The sequence below is a fragment of the Glandiceps talaboti genome, chromosome 18 (genome assembly GCF_964340395.1).
Source record: "Glandiceps talaboti chromosome 18, keGlaTala1.1, whole genome shotgun sequence".
NCBI classification, from domain to species: Eukaryota; Metazoa; Hemichordata; class Enteropneusta; family Spengelidae; genus Glandiceps; species Glandiceps talaboti.
Window position 1 is genome coordinate 16,976,354 of NC_135566.1, and position 18,647 is coordinate 16,995,000.

At 35.6% G+C, this 18,647-nt stretch overlaps 1 protein-coding gene across 11 annotated transcripts in view; it reads right to left on the bottom strand.

Annotated features, from left to right (window-relative positions):
* Positions 1 to 4,319: 4,319 nt before the first annotated feature.
* LOC144449162 (uncharacterized) overlaps positions 4,320 to 18,647 on the bottom strand; it is a 66,268-nt gene continuing 51,940 nt past the window's right edge. For 9 of the 11 annotated variants that reach the window (XM_078139645.1, XM_078139643.1, XM_078139639.1 and 6 more), the window contains 12 exons: positions 17,740 to 17,853; positions 16,929 to 17,042; positions 15,710 to 16,072; positions 14,763 to 14,879; positions 13,745 to 13,867; positions 11,553 to 11,672; positions 10,409 to 10,516; positions 9,239 to 9,349; positions 8,563 to 8,676; positions 7,723 to 7,845; positions 5,726 to 5,863; positions 4,320 to 5,121 (listed from right to left, as the gene is read on the bottom strand). In XM_078139645.1, coding sequence (XP_077995771.1) covers positions 4,949 to 5,121; positions 5,726 to 5,863; positions 7,723 to 7,845; positions 8,563 to 8,676; positions 9,239 to 9,349; positions 10,409 to 10,516; positions 11,553 to 11,672; positions 13,745 to 13,867; positions 14,763 to 14,879; positions 15,710 to 16,072; positions 16,929 to 17,042; positions 17,740 to 17,853 — 1,718 coding nt within the window. In that variant the 3' untranslated portion in view covers positions 4,320 to 4,948. The remainder of the gene's footprint in view (positions 5,122 to 5,725; positions 5,864 to 7,722; positions 7,846 to 8,562; positions 8,677 to 9,238; positions 9,350 to 10,408; positions 10,517 to 11,552; positions 11,673 to 13,744; positions 13,868 to 14,762; positions 14,880 to 15,709; positions 16,073 to 16,928; positions 17,043 to 17,739; positions 17,854 to 18,647) is intronic. The other 2 variants (XM_078139637.1, XM_078139644.1) reach the window with 2 other exon arrangements.

Below are 18,647 nucleotides of genomic sequence, written 5' to 3' on the forward strand. Positions count from 1 at the left end.
GCTAGCACCGTTAGTGTATTTCAGACTACGGAGGCTGAAGACAGCTAGCGAGTGCAGACATCAATTCATGAAGATTAAATTAGAGAACCATTTAGCAACTCTGGATACGGAAAATCCCAGGGATATGACGGACATGATGTTGATCGCTAGGATGGACGAGGCCAAAAAGGTCAAAGCGGACATGTCGGCTGAAGATGTGTATAGTTATGACCATATAATTGAGTTAGTGATGGATATTATTTGTGCAGGTAATGTTGCCAATAGTAGTATTAAGTATTACGTACGGTGGCCCACAAGTGACATGACAACGAAAATGAGTGAGTGAGTGAGTGAGTGAGGGAGTGAGTGAGTGAGTGAGCGAGTGTGAGAAGAATGTTTATAGTATAACTTGGTAGAGAGAAATCGACCCAATGCCAAAATTCCTCTCCTTCATCATTAGATTGTACTTCAACCAGTTTCGCACCTCAGCAGGCTTTTTAAGTTTAAATTGAAAATCTGCACTCCATCAAGTTCACTGGCATTAACAACAACAACAACAACAACAACAACAACAACAACAACAACAACAACAACAAAGACGGAATACGCTATATTCTGGATACCAACCTTGAAGTTATTTTTCGAAAGAAGTGTCAGAAGTATATATATATTACTTTTAGACTATATATTACTGAGGGAAGGATACTCCAAATTGTGATGAGTTGGTGGAGGGTCTATGATTAGTCCCATCGCTAACATCATGACAGTCCTTGAAGTTAAAGTTGTCAGCTAACACAACTCTGTAAACTCCTAATAATGACATGATGACACATGGTCTGAAAGAAATTTGGTAGAATATTGCGCTTTCAGTCTAAGATTCCGAGCGACCGTGACTAATCAGATAGTCATTGATGTGTCAACTAAATCTCCTAACATTATGAAAGCTTCTTGTTTTGAAGTACCTTCTATCGTTATGTTATTTTATTTGTACTTTGACAATTTTTCCCTTTTTAGGGTCCGAAACTTTGGTAGGTGTCTGTAAATGGTTCCTAATTCAAATGCTGTACCATCCAAATGTACAAGATAGAATCCATCGTGAATTGGACGCTGTAATTGGTTGGAATCGTAATCCACTATATAGCGATCATGAGAATCTTCAGTACACCGAAGCAGCGATTTATGAAACTCTACGACGTTCGAATGTATCACCACTTGGTGTCCCCCACAGAACAACTTGTGATACGTCACTGGCAGGATACGACATACCCCAACAGACTATTATTCTTACCAACCTCTGGGCAATTTCTCACGATCCTGATGTATTCCAAAATCCTTTTGAATTTCGTCCCGATCGTTTCTTGGATAACGAAACGGGGAAATTGACATCGTACAATAACATGAAGTTCGTGCCATATGGTTTAGGTAGGCGTGTTTGTCTTGGAGAGATGTTGGCTAGAACAGAACTTTTCCTTATTATCTCTAACATAATGCACCGTTATGAAGTATCTCTACCAATCGGTGTTGACAAGCCATCAATTCATGGAACAGTTGGTTTGACGCGTCAGCCAGAACCTTTTGACATAGTGCTGAAACCTCGATGTAGAGTCAAATAAAGACACCTTAGATTTGATAGAGCAAGAGGGAGTGGGTTAGAGAGATAGAAGACATACATACATACATACATACATACATACATACATACATACATACATACATACATACATACACATACATACATACATACATACAGACAGACAGACAGACAGACAGACACACACACACACACACACACACACAAATACACAAACAAACATGTGGGAAACGCAAACCCAAAGATAGAAAAACAGGGAGACAGACAGCGACAGAAATACAGACATAAAGACAGACAGACAGCCAGTCAGAGGGGGGCAGCGACAGACAGATTTATGAAAAGGTTAATGACATTCAATTCAATTTCAAATTTATACGATAGGGTTTTTTGCCATACAACTGAAATAACAAGTTTTATTGTTTTCTGCTCCCTCTTGTGTATCAATATACTCATTGTTTGGTTTGTAAGTTTTCAGTTTAAAACAACAAATAATAAAAATGTAATACATGACATGGGATGCAAGACCCACAATACTTTGGAGTAATTGAGATTCCTTTGTAATTTTACAATGTTGCATTTAGTAATGGAACGGTTCTTTTACATACCTTCGCCAACAGGAGTATGTATGGAGGAGAGTTTTTTTTAGTAGTACTCCTGTTTATTTATTTATTTAATTTGTTTGTTAGCAAGATGTCTCCAAGGCTAGATGAGGATTTAGATGAAACTTTGTAGAATAATTGGCCAAAATTATCAAACAGGCTAGATATTTGGTAGTCTATCTGCTAGACCTCGGATGTTCTTCCGATACAATACGACACACGACCGAACATCGCTATCGAGGATGGAACATCCATGTTCGGGCAATCCCTCACTGCGAACTTCGTTCGCTTATAGCATCGAAAGAAAGCCCGAGCGTCAAGCAGCAAGACTAGATATTTGGCTCACGGCCACGAATGACCAAAATCTCATGAAAATTTGCCCGCACACATGAGGAATCAGCCTGAGCAAATTGTCACGAGTGAAATTTTGTTCAGCTAATTGCTCTAGTGTGCGCCTGACTTTTAAGTACAAAATGCGATGAAATGCTCAATTTTTAATTTGCATTTTTAATTAAAGTGACATCAATTTAATTCATGCAAGTAAATGCTGGATGGCGACACCCATTGTAAGTAGCCGAGACTATTTATTAATAATCGTATATAAATATAGGAATATTTAAATATCTTACTAACATTGCTACATTTTATTGTCTGGTTCGAGAAATATGTTACATTGTTACAATTTTATCGTTTGGTTCGACAAATATCTTACTAATGTTGCTACATTTTATTGTCTGGCTTGACAAATATCTTACTAAATATATTGCTACATCTTATCGCCTGGCACCACACACATTGAAGTACAGTCGTTACATTTGACCCACTGATATGCCTGAAAACATTGTACGTTGACGTTTTTACAATTTACATCAGTTGACTGTGATCTGCTAATGGGACAGCGGTACATGGCCTGGTAGGCCGAAGAAAGAAGGAATAAACGGAAATATAGCAATTTCGCTGAAAATATTCTGAAGCCAGACGACGTTTTGTCTCAACTCAACGTACGTCGAACCATGTACCCTTTACCCGGCCTCCAGGGACGGTGGTATTACCAATCGTTATACGCTGTCCCCATGTCTAAACACCCACGCTCATTTTGAAAAAATGTGACTTCAACATACATCAGTGAAAATGACACGGAGTCTATCTGTACCCAATCCAGGTGTTAATTAGTTTATTATAAAATACCCAGTCTAAAATCCGTCTAAACAAACAAACAAATAGAAATTAAAATTCGTCTTATATAGTATTCTAAGCGAGTACTTTCAGTTGATAAAATTATACAGACGACTCTATTTTGACAAAATAAAAAGATACCCCATATCAGAGAATTGCATAGATTCTTTGTCAAAAAAACTCAACGATTGCAATACAAGAATGACGCAATTTGACACATTTGAATATTCATCTTCATTATAATATAATTACCATATAATTTACATATCCGAAACGTGGTTTTCACATACAAACTTGCAAAGGCTGACTCTGATCATGAATATTAATATATTCAAATTGTGTCAGTCAAGATTGCAATAGTTCATTGAAACAAACAATTACATGTATAAAGTGATATCATTCGTTGTGATCGAAAAGTGCTTGTATTTTTTTTTCTGGAATAATTAGAGCGCCATATATTTTGACACCGTCTCAAGTCTAAAAAGTAAACCACATACAGAATCCATACAATTCACACGAAAACTACAGTTCTCTCTACAGCTAAAACTTGTGATTCCCGTTAAATAATCTTCCAAGAGTACTAAAATACAATGTATTTATCAAATTTTCAACACTTTTCTGTATATACATATTGTATAAAAGAAGCCAATGTCTACAGCATGTGGATTTTCCATATACAGGATATCGATTATTTTTTCTCACTCTCTCTCTTCAAAAACATAGCCTCTAGGTCGTTAAGAATTGATGTGCTAGGATTCATATGTCAAAGCACCTCATGTATTGTGGACAAATTGTTTAGATATGTTAGAACAAGATTTTGATTTAAGCTGTGTGTGTGTGTATGTGTATATATATATATATATATGTGTGTGTGTGTGTGTGTGTGTGTCATTGTGTGTATATGTGTGTGTGTCATTGTGTGTATATATATATGTGTATATATGTATATATATATATATATATATAGACACACATATATGTCTTCTTTCTTTCTCTGTCTGTCTGTCTGTCTGTCTGTCTGTCTGTCTGTCTGTCTGTCTGTCTGTCTGTCTTTCTCCATGTCTGGCTGCCTGTCTGTTTGTCTGGCTATTTGTTTGTTTGCATATGTATGTGAGGAAAAAGTGTAACATAATTTATATAACTACTATCATTACATCTCCGAACTTCAATCTGTTGTGTTGTGTTCTGCATAACATTTTATCGACAGAAAGCATCATGGGTAAATAGATGGGCCAATGCTATCAGTGTAAGGTTGATACGATTCGATTTTAGGCACCTTGAAGGACAGTCTGAAATAACCGCCATAAAATATCATCAAGAACACAACAGAAAATTTAAATGAGAGAAGAACATATAGTAGCGTATTGAGGATGAAATCCCGGTACAGTATCAAGGTATTTGTTGTAAATTCGTAGTATCAAATTGCAAAAAAAAAGTTATATAAATTCTGTATCCTCAAGGCGGTATTTAATTAATTGTTCAGTTACATTGTACGGTCTTCCATTTAAAAATTGTATTTCTTTTTCTTCCACCAATTAAAAAAATGACACATATGCAAATAGGTATGCCCACGTGCTGGTCATGTGATCAGATGTTTTCCATGTTATGAATTGTCGTCAACACTCTTTCTGCCCTTTCTCCGTGTGCAGACGACAATACAAATGAAGACGATTAAGAGCATGGCGACAAGACAGATCAAGGCAATCCACCAGGGTTCTATTGCTAAATTGTACCCATCCTTGCTTTCCTCAGAGTCTCCTCCTGGTGATGCTGTTTCTGTTCAATAAAAGTCACAAAGTAATGTGAATAAGTGACACCCTTAAGTTAACGCTGAAAAGAGTATTCAATTGGATGAAAGGGGCTTATTTCACTGGAAATAAAACAGCAAATACAAGTGAAAAATGTGTACAAAGACTGTTTTACTATTTAACGCAAATATCTTTAAATGGGGTCCCGGATTTAATAATTACTTATATGTTTTGGAGTCGTATTCATTGTCAAAAGTAATATTCATGCATGTTGTGAGTAACAACTGTATGTTTACTTGTGTGTTGTTTGTTTAAATGTGTTACTTGTCTGTTGTTGTTGTTATTATTATTATTATTATTGTTGTTGTTGGTGTTGTTGTTGTTGTTGTTTAACACTGTTCCTAAGCTCCGAGTAGTTAAGCTAAATGAAAATGGTTTCCAAATGCTCCTTAAGCTTTCGGATTGATCACGTTGTTGTTGTTGTTGTTGTTGTTGTTGTTGTTGTTGTTGTTGTTGTTGTTGTTTAACACTGTTCCTAAGCTCCGAGTAGTTAAGCTAAATGAAAATGGTTTCCAAATACTCCTTAAGCTTTCGGATTGATCACGTTGTGAACACAAGACAACATTACGTACCATCCTCGCAAGTTATTCCCTTATATCCATCGGTGCATGCACATAGATAGTCCAGATTATTATTGGTGTGAATACAAGTCCCGCCATGCTTGCATGGATTGACACTACACGGTGGGGGTACCGTAGTTAAACTAACAGCTACAAAAAAGTACAGAAAATACAAAATGAATACACAGCAGACATTCTTCCATATTATATCCAGACGTGCTATGGGAGCACTAGCTACTATGGAGACGGTGTGGAGTTCTGGTGTTCGACACATGGCGACTTTGGGCACACTTGCAGGGCAATCTGGGTAATGGTTTCTGTTCGATACGATGTGCACTGGTCAAATAAGTTATTTTTATCCGAGATCAATATTCTAAAACCAGAAACCCCTAACCCTAATGTTATATACACTTGGCTCCTTCATCTCTGGGGTTACAAACCCAGTTCCATCATTCATATTGTACCCGGTATTCTTGAGTTTCGCGAACTATTTGAATGAAAGAGTTAGACAACCCGGATTTTTGATTTAATAAATATATTTCGACGCTTTTCATAGGTTCGACACCGTATATTTCGTGGTTGCACTAATATAAATCTTCCAGGCATGAAATCTGTTTGTGCCGAAATTCAAAACTCCACACAAGTCTGCCACAGGGTTTATAGCTTATACCAAACTTTTTCAAAATCATTGGGAAATATGGGTAATGATCGATTTCGTGCTCTCCATTGGCTGTTTCCAATATCTTCAAATTTTGCATATAAAAACAGTTGTTTAATCACATAAAATCACATATAAATGTTGGATCACACAGTTTTACTACAAGCAGCTTTTTGCAAGCGAATTGTATTTCAAAACATTCCGATAAATCTGAAATCTGACGATCATTACCCCTAGATGGATCCCAATGAGAGACAGCAAAACGTACAGAATGTTACTTATAAAGGGCGCGGCATTTTAATGATGTGAATGCAGGCAATTACTGTGACTAGAACAAGCAAGATGGCAATGTTGACGTTGATTTTCGACCTGTAGCGCCCTCTAGTGTTGTACAGCTCCTAAGGCAATATTATGACAGATATAATGTATCTATCGCACAATCATACGATTTAGAAAATGCTATAACAATACATATATCACGCCATCGATCACATCGAGTAATGCCAAAAACAAACGCTAGAGGGCGCAAGAGATCGAATCGTTTGCATTTTTCAATTCTGTGTGGATGACTAAGTATATGACTGTGTATACTAATGATGCATATGATAGTTCCGCATCTCACACCAATAGCTCAATGAATCCATCAACACCCACTGATGAATCAACTGCCGAAATCGTGAACACTTATAGTGGCAAAGCGAAATTTTGATAATGGGTAGTGTTTCCCTGTTTTGGTCCCTTCTGAACTGCAGCCGTCAGACCAACATTTATGAATATGATAATGGACATGATCCATCTCAAACATGAAAAGCCGGACAGTAATAAGATCTAGAAACGTCGTCCTTCCAGCAGCAACAGTACGTAAATATCCCTGGCTTCGGGTAGCATCAACCACCATACACCACTAAAAATTGACTGACGATTTAAGTATTTCACGGCGAAACCCGAGAGGATGATTTGACCCCCCGGCATTATCAGACGTCATCCTCCCTTCCAGCATGCGTCATCTGTCATATCAATTTTTAAGATTTATAAACTACTTCAGGGATTGCCAATACTTATATCAACAGCGATTTAAGTCATGCAATATATATATATAATATGCCATGCACATATGCCATGCCTTTGTTTGTAAGCATGCGTAATTTTTAACTAACAAAGCAGAAGTAACGCATCAGAGTGAGCAAAGCAAAATATTACATGAATACGTAAACAAGACCGCTAGCGACTAGACTACGCATCAGCGGATGAGATATTTTTTATGCAAATCTATGAATAATGAATGGAATGATCTAAAGCTTAAAAACATCTAGTAAATAACAGGTAAATGCCAATATGAAACATATCATACATCTTTCGCAATTTAATCCCTCGAACTTTGGAGCACAAGTACAGACGTAACCACGTGAATTGGCTCGAGATTTGCAAGTACCACCATTCTGGCATGGCATTATTTGACATGTTGCCATAGTATCTGGAATGAGTTAACAAACAAATTAAGTCTACATATATACACCTTTTCTATGACGTAATTGTCTCTTCATAACGTTATATATATACACCGATGGCATACTTTTATGCTTTACATTTGTAGATCATATAATAACTTTAAATCACACGTTGCTTTGAGTTCGAGTTAGTTTCAATTCTTGCCATGCCTTGTACCATCTAAGCAATTCTGATGATTAATTCTCCCTCCTCACAGAGAATAATTCACACTTTTTTGACAATGATGCCACAAATTGTATGTGTAAATTATACAATAATTGTAGACGATCACCCAATGAGTTGGGGTTAGTTTCAATACCAGTCAAATAAATTCAGACAATTATCTTACGTTGTATCGTGTTATTGTTATTCATCGACGCATTCGCTTGAATCGCTTGTTGAAATTGTCGTGTTGAAAAAGACTGATCAGAAATGATTATTTTTGTCGACACACACAAACACATCAGCAGAAAATTTACTGAACATCTTATAAGACAAAAAGCACAAACTTAATTTTTTATTTTATTTTATTTTGTTACATTTTTTTTGTCTTGAATGATGGTATAGCGTAGTTTAATGTTAATATGTTCATGCTGTCATGGCAACAGCGCCACTGCACACACAATCGAGCTACAACATCTTTCAATTTCAAACAGTTTTTTGAGAGAGAACTATGATGTTAACATATTGGAACCATATTTACCATTATTGCAAGTAGTTCCAGTGTATCCCTCCAGACATGTACACGAGAAAGTAGCAATACCATCAACACATTCACCGTCGTTCTCACATGGGTTGGGGGTGCAGTCATCAATATCTGTTGAAGATAAGGAATATAGAGATATTCAACTTTGACCTTTGACCTGTGACCTGTTTTTCTTTAAGTGTGTAAGAGTGTAAGTGAATACGGTATCAAAAACTGCATGGTGTGTGTGTGTGTGGGGGGGGGGGGGTATGGGGACTTAATGTTATAACACGTTTTTCATAGTTTTATCAATCACAACAATATATAACGGCAAATCAATACTACTTAAAAATGGCCAATGACAATCTCCTGTATACTCTAAGGCGTTGATTTTGACGAGAGCTCAAGGAATACAGAGATAGAAAATTCATTTGCAACGTCGCACCATACTTGAACTGAAACCCCTCTTGATCACCTGTACATCGACTCTGAGATTCATGAGAAACATTATTACACAGACAAAACATGGGAATTTTTTTATTTTTTTTTTGGGGGGGGGGGGTGCTCAATTTTTTTTGGGGGGGGGGTGCTCAACATGTTTCTGCATAATAAATTGGTGTTACTGCACATTACAATGTATAATTGTATATATATTTGATGTTTTCATATCCAAATAGTGTATGACAATATTTACCCGTATCGCAGTGTGTACCACCGAAGCCAGCATCGCACATGCATGTATAAGACGAACCGGAGGGTACACATGTGCCGTTTACACATGGTTTGTCATCGCAGTTAGTTACGCCTGGAAAGTATCAAGGCCGATTAATTGCATGCAATCAGGTTAATTACATGGCAGAAATAAATATAGATAAGTAGTTACTTAGCAACTGAAGTGACACCACGCAATGACTCCTACATGTCCTCAACAGATCAATTTATGAACTTAGTGTATTAATAACATGTTTGTGATGAATGACGTCATCCAGAGACAAAGTATAGCACAAGACACGATATTATAGATTTAGTCTGTGGAAAAAGAATTCTAGAAATGTTGATTTTAAATAGTTAAGGCATTATGTCTGCGATATTTATCTCTCCCGTCAACTGCATTGAAACTCATATCTGAGATCGCCCTCAAACGGTTAACCTGATTGGCTGCCATCGACAACTCACTGCCCAATGGGGGTGCGTCCTTGTGTTTACTGTAGATTCTGCTACCTGTGAGGCTTATCACCAACACGTCCTTGCTACTAAAGAATATTTCAAACACTTTGCTTTTGAAAGATTAACTTTGAAGTTAAATTCGGTGACTGAGGCAGCCATGTTGGAAAAGCAGTCACATCAAAGGAACTATGTGATTGGTCAATTTATTGCTGGAGAATATAGGTTGTAACCACTTGAGGGCGTTCTAAGAGTTTCAATGACTTTATTTAAAGGCAGATGACTAGGAGAGGTAGATATCGTAGTCACAATGCCTTGGGTATTCAGTATGAGAAATACAGAACTCCCTCTGTTGTAGGCTGAAGTAGGCTGACCCTAAATTCAACTATGTTTATCCTTTTCCATGTTCTCTATCGCTTAACTTTGTCACTGGAGGGCGCCTTAACTTAATAAAGCAATTTATACTCAGATCACAATAATAATGGTCTGAGCACCATGAGAATGCAAGTTTTTTCATAGCAGCGGATTTCACCAACTGGAGAGAACTCATCGACTGTCCAATGAATCTTAACCCAAACCAGGAAGCGTTAGTCAGTCATTATGAGTTATTCTCGCTACCAAACACCTCCCTGCTTCGTCTGCGCAGAGCCATCATTTATTAGTTTCCCAATTCCATTTTTTATGATCGTGTACCACTTACTATCTCCACATATATCACCCGTGAATCCAATGGGACAGGAACAATGTTGGTCTCCATCGGCTGTTAAAAGACATTCTCCTCCATTGACACACGCCTTTGTGCATTCGACTGATGAAATAAAGTTATGAAAGTGACGAAAATTAATGGATAATGAAATGAATTGTGCTGATGTATGTATGTATGTATGTATGTATGTATGTATGTATGTATGTATGTATGTATGTATGTATGTATGTATGTATGTATGTATGTATGTATGTATGTATGTATGTATGTATGTATGTATGTATGTATGTATGTATATATGTATGTATGTATGTATGTATGATATTCTTTGGAGAGAACAGTGCTCAATGCAATATTAATAAGAGAGCATAATATACTTAATGCCAGAAATTAGTGGATCTTAATTTATATCTCAGAGTTTCACGCTTCTGCAATCATCAATCTAACCCAGTCACCTGAGGATCGAAGCCATGTGAAACTGAGTTATAACTTAAGATTTCATATATATATATATATATATATATATATATATATATATATATATATATATATATATATATATAACGGGAGTTGTTTCAAGTATATTGTAATGTTTATCTTATATATATATATATATATATATATATATATATATATATATATATATATATATATATATATATATATATATATATATATATATATATATATATATATATATATATATATATAACTCGGTGAGTATCAATCTGCTAAGACAGTGCTCTATACCGCAGTGGCAGAGCGTAATAGTTTTGGTAGTACTGGAACTCTTTCTTGGGTGTAACTCGGAGTTTCACGCATATTGCGATCATCAGACACTCAGAGTGTCTGATGATCGCAATATGCGTGAAACTCCGAGTTACACCCAAGAAAGAGTTCCAGTACTACCAAAACTATATATATATATATATATATACATATATATATATATATATATATATATATATATATATATATATATATATATATATATATATATATATATATATATATATATATATATATTATATATCTAATTTGTCTCCAACCTCAAGTTGGTACATTCTCCGCCACTCCTGTACGTTAACACATCTCTCAACAATCAAGAGCGACTCAAGCAATGCTGTAGATAGCTTACCCTTTTCACATCTATCGCCATGGTATGGATTGCTACATTCACACGTATTTACACCATTATTGTTGACAGCGCAAATTCCACCATTTAGGCAATAATAGTCTGGACAGACCAAAGGTTTTTCTGAGAAATGAGAAATAATCATAAACATATACATAAGAAAGATAAAAACTAACTTTAGAAGTGGTGTTGTATTGTATTAATTTCCTTACAGACTAACTGTTTACAGACTAACTTTTACCTACACGGTGTCACTTTTCTCATTTGTAACAAATATACAAAATATATCATGCGAGTTTCTTTCATTTATAGCAAACCCTGACTTTTTACATTGAAAAGTAAAGAAATAAACGTTTGCACTAAACTGTTCGGTTTACTCTTAAAGAAAATTAATTAAAGCAAACATATCACCAATGATCATAATAGCCTAGAGTAGCCGACACCATAAGCTTGAATGTGTTCCAATCACCTATTTGATTGCCAATACAGAAATTAATTCCGAGCTACCAGTAGCAAGCCCAAGTGAAGAATATTGATGGTGTAGTGTATAACGAATGTAGCGAAGAACAAAGAAACTTTCCATATCTTTTTTAGACGAATTGCGTTCATTCGATACCTTCATCATCACCTAAAAATGGGTCGGAAAAAGATTTTCTAGAAGGCCGTCCTTCAATTGACAATATCAGGTCACCTAGTGACGTTTTCAGTATTCAATTAAATAACTAAATGTATTAATCAGTGAAACAATAGTCAAATTATGAAAAGTGACTTCGTTCAAAATGATTCTACCCTGATAAAACTAAATGAAGTGATAAAGCGCAAAGTACCTTGTAAACGCACGCCAATATACGGAATGTGACGGATGTTCGAATTTGTCATTAATATTTTTTATCGTATTTCTGGTACTTTATTAAAAACAAATTCTGCTTCGAACAGACTTCATTTATCCACCATTCGATAAAGCATGTGGAAGAAAGCGCTATATAGAGAATATAATGTTTATGTTTCGAAGAATCAGCAGGACAGTAAATATAGCAACGGTAAATTGGAAACGAATGCGATGTTTCGACCGTACCCTTCTACAACGGACCTGTATCACGCAATGATTTAATTATGCAGTGTTTCTCTCCAAACCGGCGGAATAATATGTCCATAAATGATTATTGTTGGTATCCTTGGTGTACATACTAAAGGTATATACATGATACAGAAATATGCATTAATTTTCCTGTTGTCCTAAGCATAACAAACTTTGTATAATAACTTTGCAAATAATGGACACTATTTTTTTCTATGTATTATCTGACTATGCCTACAACGTTGTCATGATGATAATACGATTATTTATTCTAAGACAATTTTTTTAACAGCGTTTCTTTCCGATAACGTGACTTATATACAAAATATTGTAGGTCAGAATTAACTTTTTTGAGAAGTTGCTTCAACCGTAATATCTTGTCGGTCACAATATTTATGTGGTACTTTGTTGACTGTAAAGGAAGTAAATGAAGACAATTGGATGTGAAGTAGATGAACACAATATGCAGACTGTATTGCATAAATTCACCTGAAAAGACTCGGTCTCTCTGTGAATTTTCAAAAGAATTGACCAAAATTACAAGTAAATGCACATGGAGATAGAAGTAACTTCTCACCATTTTACCTTTAAAAGGTTTGTGATGTAAATATATTTCGGGTCGCCAGCTTTAACTAGGATATGTTCGGTTATCGGAAACTAACATTAAAAAATGGCCTAAGTTCATTTTTCTCTTTTCTCATTCACTTTATGACAAATGCATGCTCTGAGAATTCCTATACAAGGTCAATATACCAAGACAACGGCAGTGCAAAGAAGATACGTGCATTAGCAGCATTTTTAGCATAGCAGATTATAGTTAACAATTAGTAGAGTCGAAATAACCAATTCTTACCATCACTAGTGGTGTTAGTGTTCAACAGGTGTTATTATTTACCACGTTGCATAAAAGGAAAACTGTATCGAAAGTTGTTAGTGTGTGGATGTGGCGCAGCGGTGAAGTTATTGACATTGGCAAAGTGAAATACATGTGATAACTAAAATGTTTTTTAAAAAACCGCTTAATGTTGTTATGTGACTAGAGGACAGTAGGAGCGTGGGTAAGTGTCACGTTTAATTGGAGATAGAACCGTTCGATTTCTTGACGATTGAATCTTACCTGTTTGACAACGGTCTCCCGTGTAACTGTCTGGGCATTCACATTTGAACGAATCGCCATAATTTAACACCAAACACCCTCCATCGTTCTCACATGGATTGGGTTCACAGGGGTTAGGACGATCTGTTAGGAAAGGAGCAGCAACACGTTACTGACTGACAATAAATTGAGGAGCAATAAAAGAAGAAGAATTTATAATGTATTCAAAGGTAGATGCTTTGATAAGACCATCTTATCAAATATTTCTATGATAAGTTGGGACAAAACTTAATAATCAAAAACACAGATGTGTTGCTTAATTATACTGTGCGATTTCCATGATGAGATCACCATGGTTTACTTGTTGCGTTTGAATCCCAGTAGTCTAGGTCCTGACAGGGACCGTATTACGTACTACAATTCCAGTCTAGTCAATCCCCTTGCTCAAGGCATTACATGTGGTTCAACTCACCCATCATGTTTATATGAACGCCATGGGGGGGGGGGGGGCACAGATATCTGGGATTGTAATACGTAATATTGTCCCTGTCAGGACTTAGACTAGAATCCCAGAAATAGAAAGGATGTTTTATTTTGGTACAAGGTGGCCATTCAGTCCAGTCGACGTCTCTCGTTGCAGTTTGATTAAATCTCATTGCCATTGTAGTATAATTAATCTATTTATTTTAAGGAAATCCTGTCAATTTTTTTACTGCATGTATGCATTTTCCCATATTTTATTCACAAGTATTTAGTACAAACTCAAACCATCAAGTGGTCTGATAAGAAACAGTAACAGTTCGACAATTGGATAAACAATGAAGTATGACATTTAAATGACATCAAAAGAAATTAAGAATATGTAAACCTACAAAAGAACAACAAAAACGACACATACATGAGTCCGGACTTAATATTTAAGTTTTGGATTTATAAAAGTGCTCGCATATCCACTGACAACAATTCTATACTAAAGAGCTGAGAACCAGAATATGTTTTATGAAGAAATCCTTGATATGACAGTAGTAAAGAGTCTTACATGTTTCACACATGGCTCCCGTGTAGTCGTTGGGACAGTCACAAGTAAATCCACTAGTTCCTTGGTCAATGCATGTTCCATCGTTCCTACATGGATTACTTCTACAAGGTTGGGGATCTGTAGAAGAAAACGAAAAGATAAAAAAAAATAGATGTACTACAAGGAAAAAACAATATTCTTGACTCGTGGATTAAGATCCGCTTAAGAGTCCATCATAAGGTTATCATTTAATATAATGTTATCAAAAAAGTCAGTTTTCTCACCGATTGACAATGGCAATGAGATCATACTATTAAGATATCCGAGAAGGGTAATGTATCACGAATGATGACGAATAACAACCAAGATCTGGGTTGTATGGAAAGTGTAATCTACTCAACAACTTTGCTCCCTTTTATTTCAAAGCATTGCTCAGTTAGTGCCAGGGCGACGAATTATTGAGTCCGTAGTATTTTTGTTGAGACTGTCATTGCAATATTTTAATACTATAACATTTTATACTTTAGTCAAAACAAATGTGGATATCAAATCTCCAGCCATGATCGCTTTACCAAACACAACAACCTTGTGGAGGTTGGGTAACTTATTAATGAACGCATGGAGAGTGATACATTTTTTGTAACTTACTTGTCTCACAATATTTGATACATTTATTTCTAATGACAATGAAATAAAGTTTGATTGAACTCAACTCATAAAAATAAAAAGAATCAAACAGAATCTAGATTTTGAGAATAATTGATATATATATATATATGATAATAATAATAATAATAATAATAATACATTACGTCTATATTTATGTTAGGGTTAATTTCAAGTAGTGATGTTTCAGTAAATAGAATACTGCGAGTACCTTTTAAGTATACAGTAAAATATAATACCCAAAATTGTATAAGTTCAGTTTGTGTTCCTTTAGACATCTTAACTTTGTTAATACAACTTACCAGGCATACATTCATCCTGTAGTTCGATCTCAAAACCTGTTCGTGTCTTGGCATCATCGGTAACGAATCTGATCCAGACCCTATCACTCTCTGACATAATAGTAGCAGGCATTGGTGGTTCATCACCGGAGTGACTTGTCACAATGTCTCCTATGTTTCCAGTATCCCCGTTACCAATATCAAGTTTGTCGTAGCTTGACTCTGTCTGGAAGGCATTGAACACAATTCTTATTTTGTGTCCATCTAGCGCATGAACTGTCCATAAACAGTTTGCCTCGTTGGTATATTGTCCAGGGTAGCTCGGAGAAGTAATTCGCACGAAGCTGCATTGTTGAATGGTGTATGAGGCAACACATCCGTCCACTGCAACAAAAGTGGTGAAAAACATGAATTACTTACAATTTCTTTAGTTAGACTTGCATGACTAGATAAACCATGGTAGTATGATAGCCTTTACATTTTCGTGAAGTTTTTGAAGTGAATTGGATGGAATGGAATTTAACTTTAGTTCATCAGAAACATAAAATAATAACAACAGAAAAAAATAACGACAAATAATTCTGGTGAGGAAAATGGAAATAGTTCATTTGAAAGTAACTGAGTCCATGGTGATGGCAAACTATAACAGAAATATACTATTTTCATGGCGTACATATACATAACAGATAGATTATTAGACTGACAGATCAGCCGTTGTGGACGCTGTCTACTCTCCCTTATTAGGGCAGGCTGATAAGCCCTGACCGATGACGTCATTGCAGTCTAATAAATATTAAAATTCAGATACCTATCTACATTGCTACATAAATATGTCGACAACAAAACAAAACAACACTGAAAACTCAATACCGTACAGTGAATATCAACAGGAAAATAAAATTCAATAAAGACAAGTGTGTTAAAAGTTGTTCCTGGAATGTGCTTCGGGAACCCATTTCCGTGAAAATAAAAGTTCTTTTTAATCTCTCTTAGTGTTGCCAAAGTCTGTGGTCCCATTTGAAATGATAAAGGGAATCAGGTGGTACTCCATTACTGGACCATTGGTTACCATTGGTTACTAAAAATGCGTCAGAATGTTTACAACAGTCATTGATTCATGGTAATTATAATGACAAGTTTCATATCCCATCCCACAATGCACCATTCAAGATGGTAGACTAGAAAATTCCTAATTATGATGTCAGAAAAATTTAAGCTGTTCTGAATCAGTTTAACTCACCTGTTTGACAAAGTGTTCCTTTCCATCCCGTTGTGCATGTGCACTCGAAACCATTGACCAGATCTGTACAAGTCCCTCCATTGGAGCATGGATTTATTTCACAAGCATCTATATCTGTTGCGTTTGGAGGATTCAAAGTACGACATAGTCAATTGAAGTGACCAGCTGCAATTTTCAAAACTGTGTACTTTATATTTTCCCGCCAAAACTATGCGAACAAAAATTACTGTAACTATATATATAGAATTCCTATCTTGGATTATTGATCTCTGATTTGAGAAATAAACCTTTCAGAAAAATATTTTTTGTTGGTGTAGCCGGCACTAGAAATTGTTAAAATCCTTTTTTAAAATGCAATTTATATCAGTGCAGATCTGAATATTTTAATTTAATAATAATCTATAACCGTATGATAGAGGTCTACAATGTCAGCGTTCTCCTGGGATAAATCAGACGAAAAATACAAATAAGTAAACCAGTCATAAAAATCAAGGTTGAAATCGTACGTGTACATCGAACTAAAGTAAACTTGTATGTTATCCTATCTACTGGCTCTACTTTGCATAGAAAATACGGTTAAATGTATAAATTTTTACTTGGAAATTAAAGGTTTTTCTCGCACTTGATTTTTTCCGCTAAAATAAAATCCTTAAAAATTTTGTTATTCACAGATACCATGCATCTCTCCAAACTAAGTGAAAATTTGGTCCGAGAAATACAACCAATATCAGTGAAAATTACATCCCTTGCAAATAAAGGTATCTGACAAAAATCGACAAAGGGAAAACTATTTTTGGCTCTAGTAACTTACCTGTTTGACATTCCTTTCCTGTATAACCCACGGGACAGACACAGCTGTAGTCATTTATACTGTCGGTGCAAACGCCGCCGTTCAGACATGGATTTGATAAGCACTCATTGATATCTGACGAAAAAAAAAATACAGAATTCGAGGTTGATGATTTTTTTTATTGCTTTCTAGCTTTACTAACAGTTTGAAAAGTTATGTCAGTATTTGTTTCGGTCGAAGTGGATCCTGATCAAGGGTCTGTATCGTACTCTATGTGATCACTTAATAAGTACAAAAACGATTTGAACGTTCGACTAGTTTCACACCTCAGTGACCTTTTGATGAAGTTTGATTCGAGTAGAATTACTTACTACTTACAGTCATTTTCAAGATACCGTGCAGCTTGCTGTTTGATAAAACCACACAGAAACCAACAACAAACTGCATGTGCCATACTTCAATGGCAAGATCACATTTGTGCTACATTTAGTCTAAATGAAATAAACCATTCAAATGTATTGCAGACACTAGAGCGCCAATGTTTTTCTTAGTATCAAACACCCTATGATGGGCACGTAAAATGTCCTTTGCGGTGTTCATTTGATGTCTGCATGGTAGCATATGTAGTTCGTTTCACTTAGACAAAATGTAGCAAGAAACTGTATTCATTCAGTCATGTTCATTTTCTTATTGGTTCATGCGTGATTGTATCATACATAAAACGGTATTGTGAAATTCACTGTATTTCTGCGACACCTGAAACATTTTACAAAATACTGCAAAGGTTACTAGAAAATCGTTTACTGGAAATGACAGTTTTGTTTTTTAATGTAGACGTAATAGGTAAAAACTATTCATAATCGTGAATGTAAATATTACAACTCTATAGATATGTCGTAGTTTGTTTGTTTGTTTGTTTGTTTGTTTGT